The sequence below is a fragment of the Amblyomma mixtum genome, chromosome 9 (assembly GCF_055824585.1).
Source record: "Amblyomma mixtum isolate Tamu chromosome 9, ASM5582458v1, whole genome shotgun sequence".
Lineage (NCBI taxonomy): Eukaryota > Metazoa > Arthropoda > Arachnida > Ixodida > Ixodidae > Amblyomma > Amblyomma mixtum.
In genome coordinates this window covers 51,034,556-51,053,500 of record NC_143020.1, presented here as the reverse complement: position 1 = coordinate 51,053,500, position 18,945 = coordinate 51,034,556, and the positions used below count along the sequence as shown (strand labels likewise).

Below are 18,945 nucleotides of genomic sequence, written 5' to 3'. Positions count from 1 at the left end.
TTCCTTTAACATCAAATAAGGTATTGGAGAGGTACTTACCTCAGCATATTTAAGTCAAAGTCAGATTTATTTGCGCCATTGGTTATAATCATGAAACAATCAAGTTTATTCTTCGTACATATTAAAGGCTCAATTACCCTTAAATTTCACTGCAACTTCGGGATTTAGGGCAAATGGAGCTAGGGCACCTGTGTGCATTTTGCAGTTGTTTGTACCATTTCAGCTCCGAGCCAAAGTATGAAAAAGCGAATGCCAAAATAGAGGCGAAAAACTTCAGAGCAATTTGTTTTTATCTCACCGTTCTGCTATTCAAGGCTCGACTACACTGGCTCGGCTATAAGTACGAACGCAGCTGGATCACATGGAGCTTCGTACCTTAAATACACAATTTATAAAAGTACAAGTGAAATACAAGTGAAAGAGGAGGAAGCTCAATCCTAACGCATACAGCTGAATCGCAGTCTACGTAGTTAAACTGCTCGAGCGCTGTTACTTCAATTACAGCGTAACATGCGGCGAGAATGTAAAGCCCGGGCCGAAGATCTATTGGTGGGCACATATTCCATTCTCGGCGAGAGATGAATGGCAGTATGGCGGCAGTACGGCGCCGATATCGTGCACCCCACGATCGGATCAGCTGTGCATATTTTCATGGCATACTGACCATGACCGTGTGACCACTGACACTACACGCGCATTCATGCCCATGTGCCGCCAGCAAACAACCTTTCAGCGCTGCGTGCTGCCGCGATAGGCACTGCGTCTTCGCGTCTCTGTACTAGCTGTGTTGACGTGGCCAGTTGTGCGCAAAGGCTTTGAAATAATGAACAGGTTCGAAGAAAATTAACTTACCCCCAAGATGCGAGATGTCACCCGGGTAGTGGTCTCCCACCAGCTGCTCCGCCATGGAGGAAATGAGCCCCACCGTCAGCATAGCGTTTCCAGTGAAGGCGCGCAAAGGACGACGCGCTATCCGTCGAGCCCGCTGACGCACGCTATAAACACAGGTTTACTCAGCACCTTACCACGTTTTCGTACATCGCACCAGCGAATTTCACTGCTGTCGGCACATCACATATCGGAAGAGTGACAAATGCTCATGCCAGCGATGGTTCATGCCCTCGGCACCACAAAGGACAACGAAAAACGTAGTAACGCTGACCGCCATGCTGTCCCTCCCCAGACGCTGCGTTCGTTGGCTAGCGCTTCGGCCAGTTCCGGCTTCCTTCGGCCCGTTTAGAAAGGCATCGCCTCCAGGCAATCCTCCAGGTCGTCTCTTTCGGGCTCTATGCTTTTGGGCAGTGCGATAGAAAGGACTAAAACCAAATGAAACTTTCGTTACAAAAATAATTAAGTTCTTATGCACATATTAGCATTAAAAACCTGAGAAATTTGTGACGCATGGACGCATTAATATGCGTGTCGGTACATTCGTGCGTGCGTGCGTGCGTGCGTGAGTGGGCATGGTCTAGCAAGTCAAATCCAAAGCCTATCCAACATGCCAACGTTGCGACATGCTGCATGGTTTCTGAGATCACCGCCGTGAGCTTCGCTTGTTTTCTCGTGCTGCTGCTGGGCGGTCTTGCGCGCCGCTGTTACTGTGCTGGAATCGCAAAAGAAGGAGGATTACCGGTGTGTGCTGCCGGTGGGCGCGCTCTCATCCAAAAGTAGTAGCAGCTCCCAATTAAGCGATCCGTCGGGGCATATGTGCTATGGATGTCTGGTCGACAACGATAATGAGGTCAGCAGTGCGGTGCCGTCGTTTGATGAGTCGAACCTTTCGGCCTATTGCACTGCTAACTTCGTTGCAAAAATGCCTGGCTCATAAGCAGCGACAGTGGCCATTGTTTCTGTGGTGTGTTTCGATTACAAGACGGCGCCCTTCTACAGTGTGGCTTCCTTGGAAACTTAGTCGGCGGTGTGCCTGCAACGCCTGTCGCTGTCAGCTCAAACTGACCGCCTGCGAGCGCTGCCTTCTTTTGCGATGTGAACGGTGACGGGACACTTACTGCCTGTGGCCGGAGCTTATAGCAAAAGCGAAGAGTGTTTTGTGTGAAGGTTTGACGAAGTGCGTGTGTCAGTCTGGACCCTTAGCAAGTCATACGAGATGCGACATGCAAAAGTGGTCCACCAGTCGCTTCAGCAGAAAGGAGTGCGGATGTTTTTTACGTTACTTCAATCGAGAACTGCCCATGCAAATATTTCAACTCGTCTCTTGCCTAAACAGCATAGTAAAGAAGCTAAAGCAACAAAACTGCTGTTTCCATGCTGTATATTGATTCCGCACTCGTGCTAGAGGTGGGAAATATGTAGCAGTTATTGGCGGAGTTACAGCCTATGAAGCACGTGTAGCTTCATGTAATTGCAGGTTAGGATATGCGCCTTACTTGGTATTGACTTTGTAACCAGACATAGCCATCTGTCAACTAAAAGAAATTTTCTTGCTATAGGATTCTGCAGCATTATGTATGCTTCTGGACACTGAATACCGGGTGCGTCACCTCTCTTGAAAGCACTCAGATTTGTGTACTTATCAGTACGTTTGAGATGAGAAAATTTGATCAGCTTCTTTTCTTTATTTTATAATTAGCTACACAGCATGTCGCAAAAAAAAATGTTTTAAGGAAAAGTATTTCAGTTTAGAGTAGAACAGTTCAACAAAGTTGTTTTGGGCATTCTGGTAACTTCAAGATGGTATCTGATGGTTGCATACAGACGCGCAAGTCAAACCTCAAAGGGCATCAAACTTAACAGTACCGCTGAGCTTATCCTTTCGTGCTTTTTATGTGTGTGTAGATCACCTGGGGAAGTTCAGTATTGGATGTTGGATTTCATAGTTCTGCTACAACTTTTATCTTCCTTTCTACACATGAAACATGACTGAACTCGATTACATTCCCCAAGCAAATACCTGACGCCTTACAAGCGTTCCTTACTGTGCACAGTTGTCCCAGTGCATTATATCCACTCATGTGCAGCACACTGTTGTGTTGCTCTTGGTCTCCGAATGTGACTCTCAGCAATATGATGGAATCATAGTCCATCCAGATGGTCTTTGTGGTAGTGCAAATTTCAAAACAGATTGAAGAAGAATGAAGAGTGTGATACTTCGTCATGCATCATGCAATGCTGGTGCTAATCAGGCAACATGTGTGGTATATATACTTCGCACATTTGAGATTCATTGGATTTGTTCTGGAGCCATACTGGGAATTAATTAATCGATCTGTGATTGGTCACTGAAATTGAGAGAGGGCACTAATTTCTGAACTTTTGACACCAACTGTGAATTCAAAACTGTCTTTTCGTGTAGGCTTACATGGCCTTTTTATGTGTATGTAAATTTATGCTAATGACTTTGGAAATTGCTTTGGAAATGGTTTTGGAAATTGCTTCGTAACATTCCTGTTACAGCTCACAATTCGCTTTCTGCACGTCATGTTTGATTGAACCTGATTATATCCCCAAGCTTGTTTGTTGCACCTAACAAACACTGTTGCCCTTTCAGAGTTATTCCACTGATTGACTCCTTTCGAGTGCAAGCAACAAATGGTTGTGTTGCTTCTGATTTCGAAATATGGCTGTCTGCATGACGGGCAACAACATAAGTGCTCTGGATGGCTTTCATCATGCATCTATAAGATATCTGTAACTTTCAGAATTGGTTAAAGGAAGAACTGAAGGATGCTGTAAGAGTCATTAGCAGCTTGTTTTTTACATTATTTTACAATGAACTTGCTATGTTGACAAGTTCTTGCTCAGTGTGCATGTTGTCATGTACAGGTCCCTGCAGTATCGAAGGGAACCATTTTGCACTAAAAGATAATTTTTTGGTTATTTGTTTGCTGAAGTTGAAAATGATTAATGGGTACTTACGCCAAGACGAAAATTATAAAACAGCAAAACGTGAGCTTATTGCTCATTATTGAGAAGTAATCATTACCTGAATGCTCGAACTTTGTTTGCTTTCACCCTAAATGGGCCTTTACAGTCTCGACAAGTTGCTACTAAGCAAGCAAACGCACACATGGCCACACGCAGCCTCACTGAGCTTGCTCAGTATGCACATAAGCACGCACAGCTTCGGCAAGCCCCCTCTCAGCACGCAGATGTCCACGTACAGAGAGTTCTCCACGAGAGTCCACGATTTCTTACACTCAAAGAGTGTGCGTGAACGTCTATCAGCTCACAGTACGCGCATATGTACACACAGGACGCACAGAATGCGTACAGGTAACGCACAATTTCTGCGCATTCGTGTGCAAAATGAACGTGATCGTACAAAAATCACTGTTCTCGTGCAAACTGACGCAGAGTTTTTTCAATAGGGTTGGTCCAGCTCGTTATCGTTTGCTTTGTGGTTTCTCCGGATGAGTTGGATCGCTGCGTCCGTACTGCACAAAATTGGTCCCAATCGATTAGTTTTTACTGCCTTTGCCTCTTTCCTGGTATCTATGCATCAATTCGGAGAATATAGTGGTCACTGCCAAGGTCGATGCCCGAGTTGTGCCAAGCGCATTTCTCTAGGCCCCGGACGAAAGTGAGGTCCGGTGTGCTGTCTCGACATGTGGAAGTGCCACATCTCGTTGGGGCTTCCGGGTCTGTGATCAGCGTGAAGTCGAGATCGGAGGCTGTCGTGAGAAGACGATCTCCCTTGCTAGAGGGATACGCGTAGCCCCAAGCCTGGTGTGGGGCGTTGAAATCTCCACCTAAAATCAGCGGACTATCTTTGGCGATGTGCGCAATCTTACCCAGAATGCTTCTGAACCCTTGCCTCGTATCCTTAGGGCTGCTGTACAGATTTGTGAGGAAGATGCTTTGCTTGTTCCCTACGTGGTCGTTCGGTATGATCTCGATCGTGAGGTGTTCTAGATAGCAGGCTGTGTGGCGGATGTCATGCCGAATGTATGGGATCTTCTTTCCAATCAGTAAAGCGACGCCTCTGCCTTGCTCGTTTCTGTGGGCTTCGGCCTTATAGCCCGTAAGGGACAATTCGGTTGTGAGTGTTTCTTGTAGCAGGATGACGTCTGGCTTCTCGGTTTCTGATTTGACCATCTGCAGGAGGACCGCCCTTTTTGAGGCGATCCCCCTGCAGTTCCATTGTCAGACGCGGAGATTGCGTGTCTTACTTAGCACTGCCATGTTGACCGTTGTAGCCCCCTTCGCTTGCAGTGAGACCGTCGAGAGGTGGGCTTTGCGTTGCGATGTGTTGTGAACTCATCCTCTCCGTCGACGGTACTACCGTATTGTTCAGATACATTTCCATTTTCTGTACTCGCGTGCTAAACATGTGCATTTTCTCGTTCATTCGCACCATGCTCTCGTGCATTAGTCTCATATTTTCGCTCATGGCGTCCATGGCGTCCTTAACATTTGATCGCACGGCTATTCGCGGTTGCGTTACAGCGCGCTTCTTAGGAGGCGGGCATTCTTCGCGTTGTTCTTCCTGTTTCTCATCCTCAACGAGTTGGGGAGTTTCCATATCGGTTGATGGCTCGGGAGTGCGCGTTGGTTGACTGCTGTTCGCTTTACCTATCTCAGTTAATTCGAGTTTTAGCTTATTATAAGCGGCTTTTAGCTCTCTTAGTTCCTGTTCAAACATAACTATTCGTTCTTTATCTGGGTTGCGGGACTCACTTTCCTTTGCAGTGGTCGTCGTAGCGCCTCTGACCTTGTCCGCCCACGTGCCATCACCTCCGTTGTTCTTTCCACCGAAGCGCACCTGTGAACGACTCCATCTTGTGCGCCTCCGCGATTGAGAGCGGAAGCGGCTGCGTGCCGACGTCTTGGACACAGATCGGCCTCGCTCCGCGCGCTGGTTGTCTTGCTTGTCTTGCTTGTCTTTTGCGACGAGCTGTGCTATCTCTTGTTGCTCCAGTCGTGCTCGTTGTCGTCGAGCGCGTACTACGTATGGAATCAGCGTTTCCTACACACCTACACACAAAGTAAGTCTCAATACATACTATCCAGAGCAAAAATAACGGATCCCTGCCAGCGCGTGTCGGTCCGCGCCCAAATGCATGCGAGCGCCGTCTGACGAAGCATTCCTGGTACCGAGACTAGCGGGAGGCGCGCGCCCATCTCGAGGAGCGATACGCATTGCGCGCGCTGCGCCGGTCTCTGCTCAAGGAGTGTTTCGTCAGGCGGCGCTCGCAATCAGTCTGGCGCGGATCGGCACGCGCTGGCAGGGGTCCGTTGTTTTTGCTCTCGATGGTACACTTGGGCAGCATAGGCACCCCGCAGGGTTCGGTACTTTCCCCTCTTCTCTTCAACGTGACCATGATACGGCTACCGATGAGGCTGGAGGGGATAGATGGCTTAAATTTCTGCCTGTATGCGGACTACATCACCATGTGGATGACCCGTGGACCCGATGCGCACATCGAATATGCGCTAGAGAAGGCCATAAATGAGGTCAAAAACTGTCAGCCGCAGGGGCTTGCAATGCTTTTCGCAAAGTCTGATTTTCTTTTTTATCGACCGCTGCATCAAAGACAAACTAGAACCATACCTAACATCAAATTACAAGCGAAAGTGGGGCGGAGTTTCCTCATGTAGAAAAAATCAGTATTCCAGGCATGATTATACAAAGCAACGGGTATAACGGGGATGCAATAACTAAGATGGAGGAATGCGCGCAACAAACGATGCGTCTCATAGAGCGGATTGCCAAAAGGAGACACGGCATGAAAGAGCAGAATCTCCTGCGGCTGGTACAGGCGTTCGTAGTTCGTGGCCGTATCTCGCATGCCGCCCCCTTCCTTGATCTTAAAGTTTCAGAAAAGGAAAAAATAGATAGAATTATAGGGTGGTGCACGAAACAAGCTCTAGGATTGCCCATCTCTACATCCACTCACCGCCTCCTAGAGCTAGGCATGCGCAATACCCTGGAAGAAATTACAGAAGCAGAGGGAACGTCCCAAATTCAACGCTTAGGCGGGATCACAACCGGCAGGGCCATACTAGAAAAACTCCATCTGAGTAGAGATAACAGAACAACCGCCACACTTGACATGCTCACAGAAATTCAGGACAATACAATTGTGCCCCCATTAACCAGGAATATGCACCCTATTCATCACTCAGTGCGCCGGGCCAAACGGGCAGAGGCGCTAGAGAAACGCTTCCGCTCCTACAAAGACGAGGACGTGGTCTACGTGGATGCTGCTGAGTATGGCAAGAACACGATGACCCTCGTGGTCGTCAATAATAAAAACTCTTCAAAATAAGTGCCTCTATACTCTCGGGTAACCCAGAGACTACAGAGGAAGGTGCCATAGCACTGGCTTCTGTAGGCACCAAAGTAAGGAACTACATCATCATTGACTACAATTTGTCATACTAAATTTCAGCAGGGGCCGGGTCTCCTCACTTATGAATACAGTTCTAAGCCGGAAAATTACACTTGTCTAAACACCAGCACATGCATCCCTGCCTGGTAGTGAGACGGCCCACGAGTTCGCACGAGGCTTTTCCTTCCGGGCGTACCCGAGCGAGGGTGTCTTTACAGACAGGGATCGCATGGTGACATAGAGAAATTGCACAGTACTATAGTTTGCAACGAGCTAGACTTCCTCCAGCGGTCTAGCTCGTTGCAAACTATAGTGCTGAGCAATTTCTCTATGTCACCATGCCATCCCTTTCAAACCCGGCCCTCTGGAGTCTTATGTACCCAGTGCAATTTTCAGACAAATGCGCAAACTGTGAACTTAGGGCCACCTCGCACCACATATTATGGGAATGTCCTCATGCCCCACGGGATGGACGACGTATAGACACGAAAGACCAATGGGAGACCTCACTACTGAGCTCCGACCCGGCGACTCAGCTACAACTCGTCCGACTGGCCGAAGCCGCCGCCGAGAGTCAAGACCTTTCGGCCGTCGTCTAGGCGGGTAGAACTCTGGCTACCCTCTGTCTGTTGGACATTAAAAGTTTCTCTATCCTATCCTATCGTTGGACTGGTGTTCTGCACTATGAAGTCGACGCTGACAAAAGGGCTCCGTCCCAGCGGCGCCGCTTGCAACCAAACTTGTCCATGTCGTCCTTCTAAAGCCCTATTATGCGCACTAAAGAGCGCTGTGTTTCTAAACTGGGCGTTTATATTTGCACAACCCGTTTCATTTGTTCGTGGTAGCCTTATGTTTTAAAGCATCGGGTCGATGCTTCTTCGAGAGGGCAGCAATGCCGCGAGTCTTTTGTAGTGTTTGCTCATTCTTCGAAGCTGCTGGCACGCCTCTTTGTCATTTTTTTTCGTGATGCAAGACGCGCCCAGATTCATCTCGATTGATCGCACCCGGGTGGAGCTGATTCTGCGTTGTACCAGAATGTTCTAGTAGCTTTCTCTGCTTTATCTCAAAAGTTCGCTGTCAGCTTTTAAGTCAGCACGGCCGAGAGCATAGGACATTCTGTTCGAGAACCGCAGTGGTGCGATTACGAGTTTTTGTCTCAATTTTGAGACTGTGACGTAGAAATGACGACACCGCGAGACGCAGATCGCGGAATCAACCAATTAGCAAAGAGGTTGAGGTGGCTCGTAGAAAGGATCCACCCAGGAAGCATTTAGTTGCGCAATAAGACCCCGTATGATAACATGTTGCTGTAAACACGCCGTTATTAAAATGAACAATGTTTTATTTTCATAACAAACTATGTTTCAAACTTAAGAACATGAGGCAAAACAAGAAGCGTCCTCAGTTTTGCAATTAAGTTTGCTCTTCAGTCACTTTTGCTGCCGCGAGGGTGCGCTGACGTTGGAAAAGCGTCGGCTAGGTGGCGTGAGCTGCGTCCGATTCAAAGGATTCCGCCTTATCCCTCCACCCACATATTCACCCATCGTATGCATGGCAGCCAGAAAAAAATAAGCTGATTCGATGGCTGTCTTTTTTTTTACACATTACGTAAATTGGTTTGGTTTGGTTTATGGGGTTTAATGTCCCAAAGCGACTAAGGCCATGAGGGACGCCGTAGCGAAGGGCTCCGGAAATTTCGACCACCTGGGGTTCTTTAACGTGCACTGAAATCGCACAGTACACGGGCCTCTAGAATTTCTCCTCCAAAGAAATTCAACCGCCGAGGCCGGGATTGAACCCGCGTCTTTCGAGTCAGCAGCCGAGCACCATAACCACTGAGCCACCGCGGCGGCCACATTACGTAGAATAAAGGTACTGTGCAGACGTCTTAAGTGCGCGGAAAAATCTATTTAAAGGCTGCGAGTCTGCCGAGATCAATTTGCAAGGAGCGCTTGGCTCGAAAACCGGCGAAGCAGCTTTAAGGCAAGTTCACACTGGCGAGGTGCAAACGTAGCGCTAGTATTCTAGGCACTATAGTCGCGCGACCAATTTCGGTCAATTAGCTACGGTTTCCGAAGCACATGTAAAGCGGGGAGGGAGCGTAACAAATCGATTTAAGCCTGTCGCGCGACCTCCGTGACTCGCCAGTGCGAACTTACCTATCCTGCTATCGATGACAAACGTGCTCTAAGGGCGATGCGTGGTTCTATTTATTTTTGTTCAGAAAATACCAGGCGACCATGAATAATCACACTGCAGCAACTGCCGACATACGGGGCAGACCGGTGCAGCTGCTGGGAGCTTGCAATCTCACTGCGGAAATTGAGAGCCGGCCCGCCCGGTCACTGCGGCAACAATCACTCTTCCGCCTCGTAACCAACACATGCCGCCCGCTTCGGGTTAAGCACTTGATATTCGTGTTGGTGTTGTTGTCGTTCCGTTACGATGATGCTCGGATGACGCCGCCGTAGATAATGCGGTGGCGAAAGTTTATGCGAAGGAAGCCTTCCCTCGCCGCCGCGTAGTTTTGGGGGTCTCGCCGGAGAGCGCGCACCTTCTGCGACTTAGCTTTGACAGTGGTCTCCGTAACGCACCACAAACACTTGCTCACAGTCGGTTGGGCTACGCCGACATTTACTTCATTTCCTACCTTGTTTTGAAACCCACCGGCGACGAAGGCACGCACAGCACTTGCCGCTCCACTTACCGCGAACTCACCCGCACACCTCCGAGTTCAGGTCAAATGTTTTAGGGGAATCCCCCAAGGTGGGGGATTGGGTGATTCCTCTAAAACATTTGACCGACCCTGTTCCCACTTCGAGTTATTAATCAATTCGCTCTCGCCCTACCATAAGCTTGCGGTCCCGGTTAGCTAAGTTGGTAGAGCGACTGCTCCGGTGAAACGGTGGTCTCGGGTTCGAACCCCGGACCAGGATGAATTTTTCTTTAACTACGAAGTTTCTGAGAAAGCTGTATAGCTTTTCTTTGTAGCCGTAAGGCTGCGCTCGGGTGGATGCCAATGAGTAATTACTCCCTTATTACCTCCAAGTTCAACGGCGAGTTCGTCGCACAGACTCCTTCCTATCTCAAAACGTCGAAACAACTCGTCCCGCACGTCAAAACCGTCTTCATGCACCCGCCTACACCGGTCATCGCGCGGCCACCGGCGATGTAAGCAACCGCCATTTTTTGCCTCCAGCGGTTTGAGACCACTCGTTCCAGTCTCAAAAAATCATCTCAGTCGGCTCCCATAGTTAGGTAAGCAACGTCAACACTTCTGCACGTTTATGACGTTGGCCGGTGACGCAAAAAATCAATATGGCTGCTGGTCACGGCCGACCAATAGGAACGAGGCAAATGAGACACTTTTTGTGACACTTTCCGATTGAGACGATTTTGAGCGACTCATAATGTCGCCCCAGAGCTCGCCTGCTGCTATGGGGCAGCCAAGTCATTCATTTCTTTGCGTGTGCAGCTCAGCAAAAATAGTTTCGTTTAGAAGTTATTCTTTTCTTCTTCGTCGGACTGCAGTCGCCATTACGTAAAAATATGGCAAATTGCTTTTGGCTCTCAGTAATCCTAGATCGTTGCGTGTCATGGTGTGGATAAAATGAGCCCGTCAAATTTCAAGAGGAACTGTTCGCTTACTGTACGTTATCCATTTTGGTATAACATGGAGAAGAGCAAAACTTCATTTTGAGAAAAACAGGAGTAATAAAAAAGGATCCAAGTTCTGTAAACACAAGTTTCAACGTACACAAGAAAGCACAGTCATACAGCAAAGAAATTCTCCCCAGCTATAGGAAGCCTCTCCTGTTGCGTTTCCTTTGCGTCTTTTGCAAGTGCAGCAGCTCGTTTTTATTTTTTTTTCGTTTCACTTCGCACAGTGAAATAACAATTAAATGTGTAACTTTTCAAAAGCACTAGGTAGAATCATAATTGCTTGTGCAAAAGACGCAGACATTTTAGTGATTATACAGAGCACACAAAAATGAAAAACACAATTTAAAAAGAAAAAAAATGGCATTTCAAGAGTGCTGCCATACTTCCATTAAAACTTTTACAATTCAAATGCAGCGTTAAGCGAATGCTTGTTACCGTTTTACCGTTTTACAGGAAATTGGATTTGTCCCACCCCGAGAAATTCGGTTGCCCAGCCTGAAAAATTTAAAAACCGAGATGTCCCACGTTCGGTCCGAAACCGTGCTTTCGCGCAACATTTCCGATTTAGTAATGCGTAACCGCCAGTTATTTTTGTTTAACACTGCAGGTAGAGTTTGAAGGGCGAAAATTCGAGGGGTGCCCTTTTCTAAGTCACATTTTAGAGAGCTGAGAGAAAAAGCAAACCGGCGCAACAAATAGCAGAGTCGTCCGCACATATGCCCAGAGCGCGGAAATGGTGCGCTCTGCGGTGTTTTAGTGACTTTCTTCGCTGCTTGCAAGTGTGTATGCAGCTTTTTTGGTGCGAGAAGAAGTAAGATATGCTACATTCTAATCCGTGGGCGCAACAGGACGACGTTTAGAGCTCCATGACCACTCATAAATAAAACTACCGTACTCCGCAGTTTACCGTTCCAGCTATTAAAACTAGTCCGAAGATGTCTATACTCAAAAAGTTGCTGCAATTTGGCTTTCAATATTTGCGATCAACAGCAAGTACTAATAAAGAGTGTGCGAAGTTATACTGCGAAAAGAGCACGTACTTCCGCACCTGTTCTGGGGATAAATATATATTTTCGGTGTCTAAGTACACGAGTTTTTGCCTAGGGCACAAAAAATAACTGCGTACCGGACGAATAGAGAAAATCAAGTCGCGCGTGGTGGTGGTTGCTACAGATGGGAGCTTACAACTATGCACCAAAACTTACCTCCCCTTTTTCAAGCCAACAATGATGTCCTTGATCAAAAAGGTGCTTTATATCCATAGGCAATGTTTTTTTTTTCGCCGATTACCGCTTTTTAATAGCTGATGACCATAGTTCGGTTGTCAACCTCGTCCCATTGCAATTGTTGCACTTACTTTAATGATCCTGCGCAGCAAAAATGTGGGCCATAGTGTGCCAGTTTTCGCTGGAGTCTGACGTGAGCTTTTTTCGGTGACAAATTATACTAGCACAGATATGAGCATTTACAGCAGCGCGTTGGCAGTAAACGTCTCGAGAGCATTAGTCTAAAGTTATACCCACACCACGACTGTTGGTTGCTGTGTCTGATGCACACCGTGGTCAGGGCATGACGGTCCACACCGAAGATATACGAGACCTTCGCGCGATGCGAAGTTTCTGCCGCGACGCCATTGGCGGCTCAGTCCCAACTGTGGTAGCTGCCATTTCGCAGGCGGGCAAGATGTCGTGTCATCCAGATATTTATCTTGTAATTTTAAGCGGAGTTTCAAATAGTTTCGCCACGTCTTGCTAACAGGTTCCCCCGCCCATAACAGCATATTTCAGGAGAGGCGTGGCACGAGATATGTACATTGGGTTGTCCCGTATCTCGGACGCTTTTTGGCGTCAAACACTGCCTTGGTTACGCAGGGAAACTTCTCCTTACGCCTTCACGCTGTAAGAGAGTGGTCTGCTTTTTGTACTGAGTTTATCGTGCCATTCCTCAACAGAATAAACGCGCTAGCGCAGAGGTTAATGTTGGGCAGAAAATCCGGCGCCGTCGCGGTCGGTGTCGTCGCGTTGTGAGCGAAAAATTCCGGGAGAAGGAACCAAGGTGAGCCACTTAGATGGCGTCACTTTGTGGCATCGTAATTGTCTGTCCACCGGATTGGGAGCAAGCTGACCACCGTGGCGGGTGGCAGTTAAGTTAATCAGTGCCTCGAGAGGTTGCCGGGAAAGACCAACTTCGGTCGCACAAGCCGCACTGCAGGAAAAACATGCTATTGCGTTGCAGTGGCGCATCGCTGAACTCCTGCACCATTGCGCCAGGAGTGCTTTCAGGTCTCCAAGATGCATATGAATAAAAGTCAAGAATGGCCATTGGAGCGTATGTGGACGTTAACCCATTAACGCTGAGCGACTTACCCATAAAGCTGAGCTTAAATGGCCCCTCTAACTCTGACAATCCCTCTTTTTCGTGCGTCAAAAAGGAGACCTTTTACCAGCCTCTGAGAAAGAAAAACAGGGTTAAGCCTGCGCTATCATGTCCCGAGCATCAAACCTACTGCCCACGCGCAACTCATCAGATAATATTGTGTTCCTTGTCGACATGACGAGAGGTCTTACATTGGCCATTTCGCCATGAAAGAACATGAATTACTCTCAGGCGCTTGTAACCATCTGCTCTAAATTGCGGAACGAGCTGAGTACCCTGCACCGCTAGAGCCTCTGCTCCTTCTATAAATGCACGCCCCTCAGGACGGAAGTTATTCTATTTGCAGACAGACTGACATACCTACCTCCTGAAATGTCGTTTTCCGAAACCGCAATCAAAAGGTTCCATTAGAATTCTAGCCGTTGGTGAGGAAAAAAGCATATCTTTACGTTAATACGGGGATAATTTTTATTCTACTGCTCTTCTTTAAGAAATAGATGCGCCAGAATGCAAATCAGACATTTGTCAGATTGCCGGCCTGTGTGTGTTTACCAGTACAGCTTCCCAACCGTGTATTTCTTCACGTGCCTTAGTATAGTGAATATACCGCGCCAAAGATGGATTGATGTTATAACCATTTGTATCGCCGATATCATTGGTTGTACCAGCAGTCACTTGCAATTTGTTGATCGAGCGTATTCGTCGTTCGCAGGTATCCACACCACCTCAAACGCAGATTGTTAGTCAGTTGCGTAGTACGGCTCCTAAAGTGTTCCAAGCGTTGCACCTCGACTAGGCATGGCTAGCAAGCATTCAACACTTATTTGTTTTCGCCATTTATTTATTCAAGCTGGCTCGGTTTTCGGCGACTGCCAGTAGTCGAAGAGAGGCCGCTGCAAGCTGCACCTTATCCCTTTTTGAAGCAGGTTTTTTCGCAATCCTGCTGCGTTTTGAAGTTGTTGCAATTCGGGCAGCATCCTCCCCATTTAAACTGCTGGCACTTCTTGGCCGCAGAGTTGTAATAGTATCTCGGCACCTTGTCCTTGCACGGTCCTTGTTCTTTTGGCTCGCTGCAACCTGTGGACAAGAGCGGCCAAAGTCGCGGCGGGGTACACAGAAAAAACGGTTTGATTATCTCTAAACACGCATTTGTGGACGAGTTGCTTCTACATTATTACGAAAGCAGGCAAACAAATAAGGGCAACGGAGAGGGCACGAGCCATACAGACAGGCGATATAACAACAGATTGCTTATTTTTGTCGCACACTGTATATAACTTTCTAAAAAACACCTACATAACTAGCGACGCCATAGACAGCGCCCCAAAAATCACAATACAGTACCATTTTTTTCGTTTGATCACTACACCCAGCGTATACTAGCTCGTTCGCCGATAACCACACTTAACAACAGCTGACAAATGATTCATCATAACTCTTGATCTGATGGGTTTTCATTAGTGTTTCGGCTAATTGCTCTTCAGCCGTGTCCACGGGCTTTTTCGAAGTCTGGTGCAAACTCATGAGCCATAGAGAGAACTTCTATGTACCCCGACAGCTGATTTTCAGTCTTGGGCCGATGCTGATCCCACCTGTCGGTTAATCATCTGCCCCTTTGCTCAACGTACGTAGTACCACGCGACATCGCTACATAATAAAGGAATTGCATTGCGCTAATGTAAACCTGATGTTCTGCGTTCAACTTAGCACACACCACTCAAAGACGTTTCCGAGAGGAAAATGCAACCCTGTCGCCAGCCCATTGGTGCGCTTCTTTGGCACTAAGGAATATGGGATGAATATAGGGAATGGCGGCAAACTTTGTTCTAGAAATTGCTGCTTGACTCTGCTCACAGTTTCATGATGTCCTGAGATTTCTGAGCATTTTTTTTATCGCCAGAAACACATGACTATGGCATTCCTTTTAGAGGCGCATAAATTCGCATTCCGCTCTACGATAGCTGAAACAATATTCGAATAAAAAATCTGTGCGGCACATAAATGCTACCGGAAGCTGATAATCTTCCATAACTTGGGGCGGGAAAAATTCAGACATAAAATATATTCCATATTCTCTAGCGCAGGAATAACACTGGATAATTATGCACTAGCTTAATGTATACTGAAACTGAAGGCACACAAACCATCAATCATGAATGGCCAACAGCCCGTTGTAAAATAGCTTTAGCGCAAAATAAAATTTTCACGTCATCCTTTCCTATGACTATAGAGTGCAAAATGCTACTAAGTTTTCTTTTTTTTCGACTGAGCGGAAGTAGCGGTATCTTAACAATTTTGGGCTTAAGAGGCTAGCAATTTTCGCCATTTACAATTTTTCGAAAATGGTTAAACATGGTCATTACTGCAGAAAATGTTCAAAAATGATCACATACCATTCGGATACTTGCATTTTGGGGTCTTGCCTGAAAGAATAAATGCATTAGCAATGGTAAAGTTCAAGATTCTTTTAGTAAATATGCAACCCCCTAAAAACACATGAAATCTATACAATTTCAGTACTTTGCAAATAGTTTCTATATCTCAAAAATTCAATACCAATATTGCCAGAGGATATGGAATATCGGCTGGTATACACGAGGCCCTATCACGTACCTTGGACTATTATATGTTCTCGAGAATGGGGTCGCAGCGAACAACATTTATGACAGGAATCTCGCCGCCCGTTGATACCTTGTTCATTTTAGCAACTATTCTTTAGTTTTAAATTCCTAATTCCTGAGGAATCAAATTTTTAGGTTTCAAAAGAAGGAATGAGAATAACAAGTGGTATTTCGAATGGTGAAAAGAGGAACCAGTTTAACGATTCAATTCTCAGCAGAATAAGCATAGCTTTGCTTAAAGACAACTAATAAAGTTGCAGTAAAGCAGGCTTAACACACAAACAAAAAGTAATTAGTTCCTGACTCATGACTGCTTTTCCGCTGTCTTCATGAGCATAAGAAATTAATCTTTGGGAATTGATGGCTGCATCAATTCCGGGAATAACCACTGCTTGAATTCGTTTCTTCTTTATCAACACTGACATCCCTAGCGCGATGCTCCATCTTGTATGTGTCGATATGTCTTTAAATATTGGAATACATTTATGACGGCTGATCACTTCAGGCGCCTGCAATCGAAACGAAAAAAAAAAAGTCTCCTGTCAGCCCATCGATGCTTCGGCTGCGTCATTTGACCTGAAAACGCAATTTTTTTTCGGGCGAAATAATTTATTTTGGTGATCAGCATCCACCGAAACTTCCAATTCTTGGTAACTTTAAAGCTTTTTCCCTACGATCTACTTTCATTTTAAACTGCGAGAAATTGCTAGCTAGTGCTGCGAAACCTTACCACATTGCCCTCCTCCTCCTCCTCCTCCTGCTGCTTCTGCTGCTTCTTCCCCGAAAGCAACGGCGGCAAACAAAACCGCCACGCAGACTGAAGCAAGTACTGCGTTCATGGCTTCCAATGAAATTACTCAACGCCACCTCGGAACGCGGTGTTCTTTTATAGGCCGAATGTGTAAAGGCGTAAACAGGAAGCACCACATTCAAGAATCAAACTAAAAAATTTGCTCCGACTGTGGTAGGTCACCTTCCGTGTTTTTGCCCGGGCGAATTTTATTCTTTTTGCTGGTTTCTTTAAGTTCGTTTACTGAGCAGAGAGGCGCATGTAGTGGGCATATTTTGGAATCTGGAGCAAAAATAGTGAAAGACTGCAGATAACGGACACGAGGCACTTGTTCTTTGTCAGAGAGTGAGGAGACTGCGTTTATACCGAACCTGTCTCTCCCGAACTGGTAGGGTACGAGGAAACCCTAAAAAAAAAACATAAACAGTATTCTTTGGTTTAAGGCATTTTTGCCCCGACGAGCAGCACGTGCGATTGTTATCAACTGCAGGCAGCACCAATGCAGACTGTATTTCAAAAAAAAAATATGTGTAAAATCTTTTCAAGGTTTCTCGTATTTTCCAGACCTAATCTTTGTTGCTGCTGCCCCCCGTCCTCAAATATTAGAAGAGACACATGCGCCGCCGAGCTTTCCTTGCCGGCTTCGTTGCGCGGACACTGCTTCAACACGATTTTGTTGAAGAATGCCTGAACCAGAAACAGCTTTGGGACCCAGTAAATGCCTTCTGGCCCCAGTGTGAGAATACCGGTTTCTATAGAATAAACTCTTACTCTGGTCTTAACAGGGTCAGTTACAGGTCTTTATGATTACCTGGAAATAAACTTATATTAAAATATTACCTTTCTTATGTCGGCTGACAAACTTGCCAGTTAACCTTCTACTTGAAAACGTTTCAGACGATGGTGATGATGATGATGTCTTCAGAGTTAATGGCCCATTCGAACATAGAACACACAATTCTTCGTTTTCATTTACGCTGCAAAACACACCCATCTTAAAAATACTGCTTTTCTCATACTCTCACGTCATCGTGGACAACACTGCAGCTTCAATATTTATAAATCACTTATTTGATTGCTGACACGAAGACGCGGGTTCGATCCCGCCGCGGCGGCCGAATTTCGACGAAGGCGCAATTCTAGAGGCCCGTGTACTGTGCGATGTCAGTGCACGCTAAAGAACCCCAGGAGGTCGAAATTTCCGGAGCCTTTCACTACGGCGTACCCCATAGCCGGAGCTGCTTCTGGACGTTAAACCCAAAAAACCAAACCAAACCTATTTGATAAACTCTGAATATTACTGGCGAACAGATATATTTTGGGCTTTGTCCCAGCGAGTGTGTGGTCAGTCCTTTCGTAGGGCGGAGGAAATTTTTAAACAACTCACACTTTCTTGGAAAACTTTTTTAATATTCGGATATTCTAAGGTATTCTTATGAAAATTTTGAAGGGGATGGTCCATTCTTCATATGCGTAACTAAAAATTTGCTTGAAATTGTTTTCATGGCTCGCATCGAGTAGTTAAGAGTGTTGTAAGAAAGCAATGGGGAACTTTTTGGCAATAGCTAAAATGTTAATAGCAACAAATCAACTCTGCCGTGAGCATATCTTACACAAGTGTAAAAAAAATTACATTGCTTATCTATTTTGCGTTGAAAAAGGTTTTGTCCAGAATGGCTGGCATTGGAAAAAACACAGGAAACGGAATAATAAACATTTGATAATTTTGTGACAGCGAAATAATCAACTGACGCCGCGGTGTGCTTCACTAGGAGTGCATTTCACGCAAATGTTCCCTTTCTTTAGGATTTTTGGGCCTGGCACGCAACATTCCTATCTCAAAGTATCTTGCATTTGCCGGCTGTCGAAAGCGCTGCCCTATTATGTGTATCACATATCTGAGCACTGATTTGCGGATGATATTGGGCAGCGAATTTGTGGGCACTGTCTCAAGCTTATGCCAGGTATGTTGGACCGCGCCTATTTCATCGGACACAACTCTCTACTACGTGTAGCTTCTGAGAGCCTTTAGGAAGGATTTGGGGCCCCTCACGACCCCACCTCCCAGCCGATAAGGGCAAAGCTCATGCGAAACGAGAAACGGGCTGTATTCAGGGTGTGGTCACGCTCCCCCTCCCCCCCCCCCCCCCCCCCCCCCCGCAACCTGAAAACAGGGCGGCAGCGCGAGGCCCGTGCTTAGGAC

The 18,945-nt window shown here is 46.6% G+C and overlaps 1 protein-coding gene across 1 annotated transcript; it reads right to left on the bottom strand.

Annotated features, from left to right (window-relative positions):
• Positions 1-4,452: 4,452 nt before the first annotated feature.
• Positions 4,453-5,055, bottom strand: LOC149328955 (uncharacterized). The gene has a single exon (XM_089559153.1). The coding sequence runs from the start codon at positions 5,053-5,055 to the stop codon at positions 4,453-4,455; it is 603 nt and encodes a 200-aa protein (XP_089415279.1).
• Between the last annotated feature and the right edge of the window lie 13,890 nt (positions 5,056-18,945).

Excerpts from the sequence above, each read along its gene's own strand:
- LOC149328955 (XM_089559153.1), bottom strand. The coding sequence starts at position 5,055 with ATGGTCAAATCAGAAACCGAGAAGCCAGACGTCATCCTGCTACAAGAA.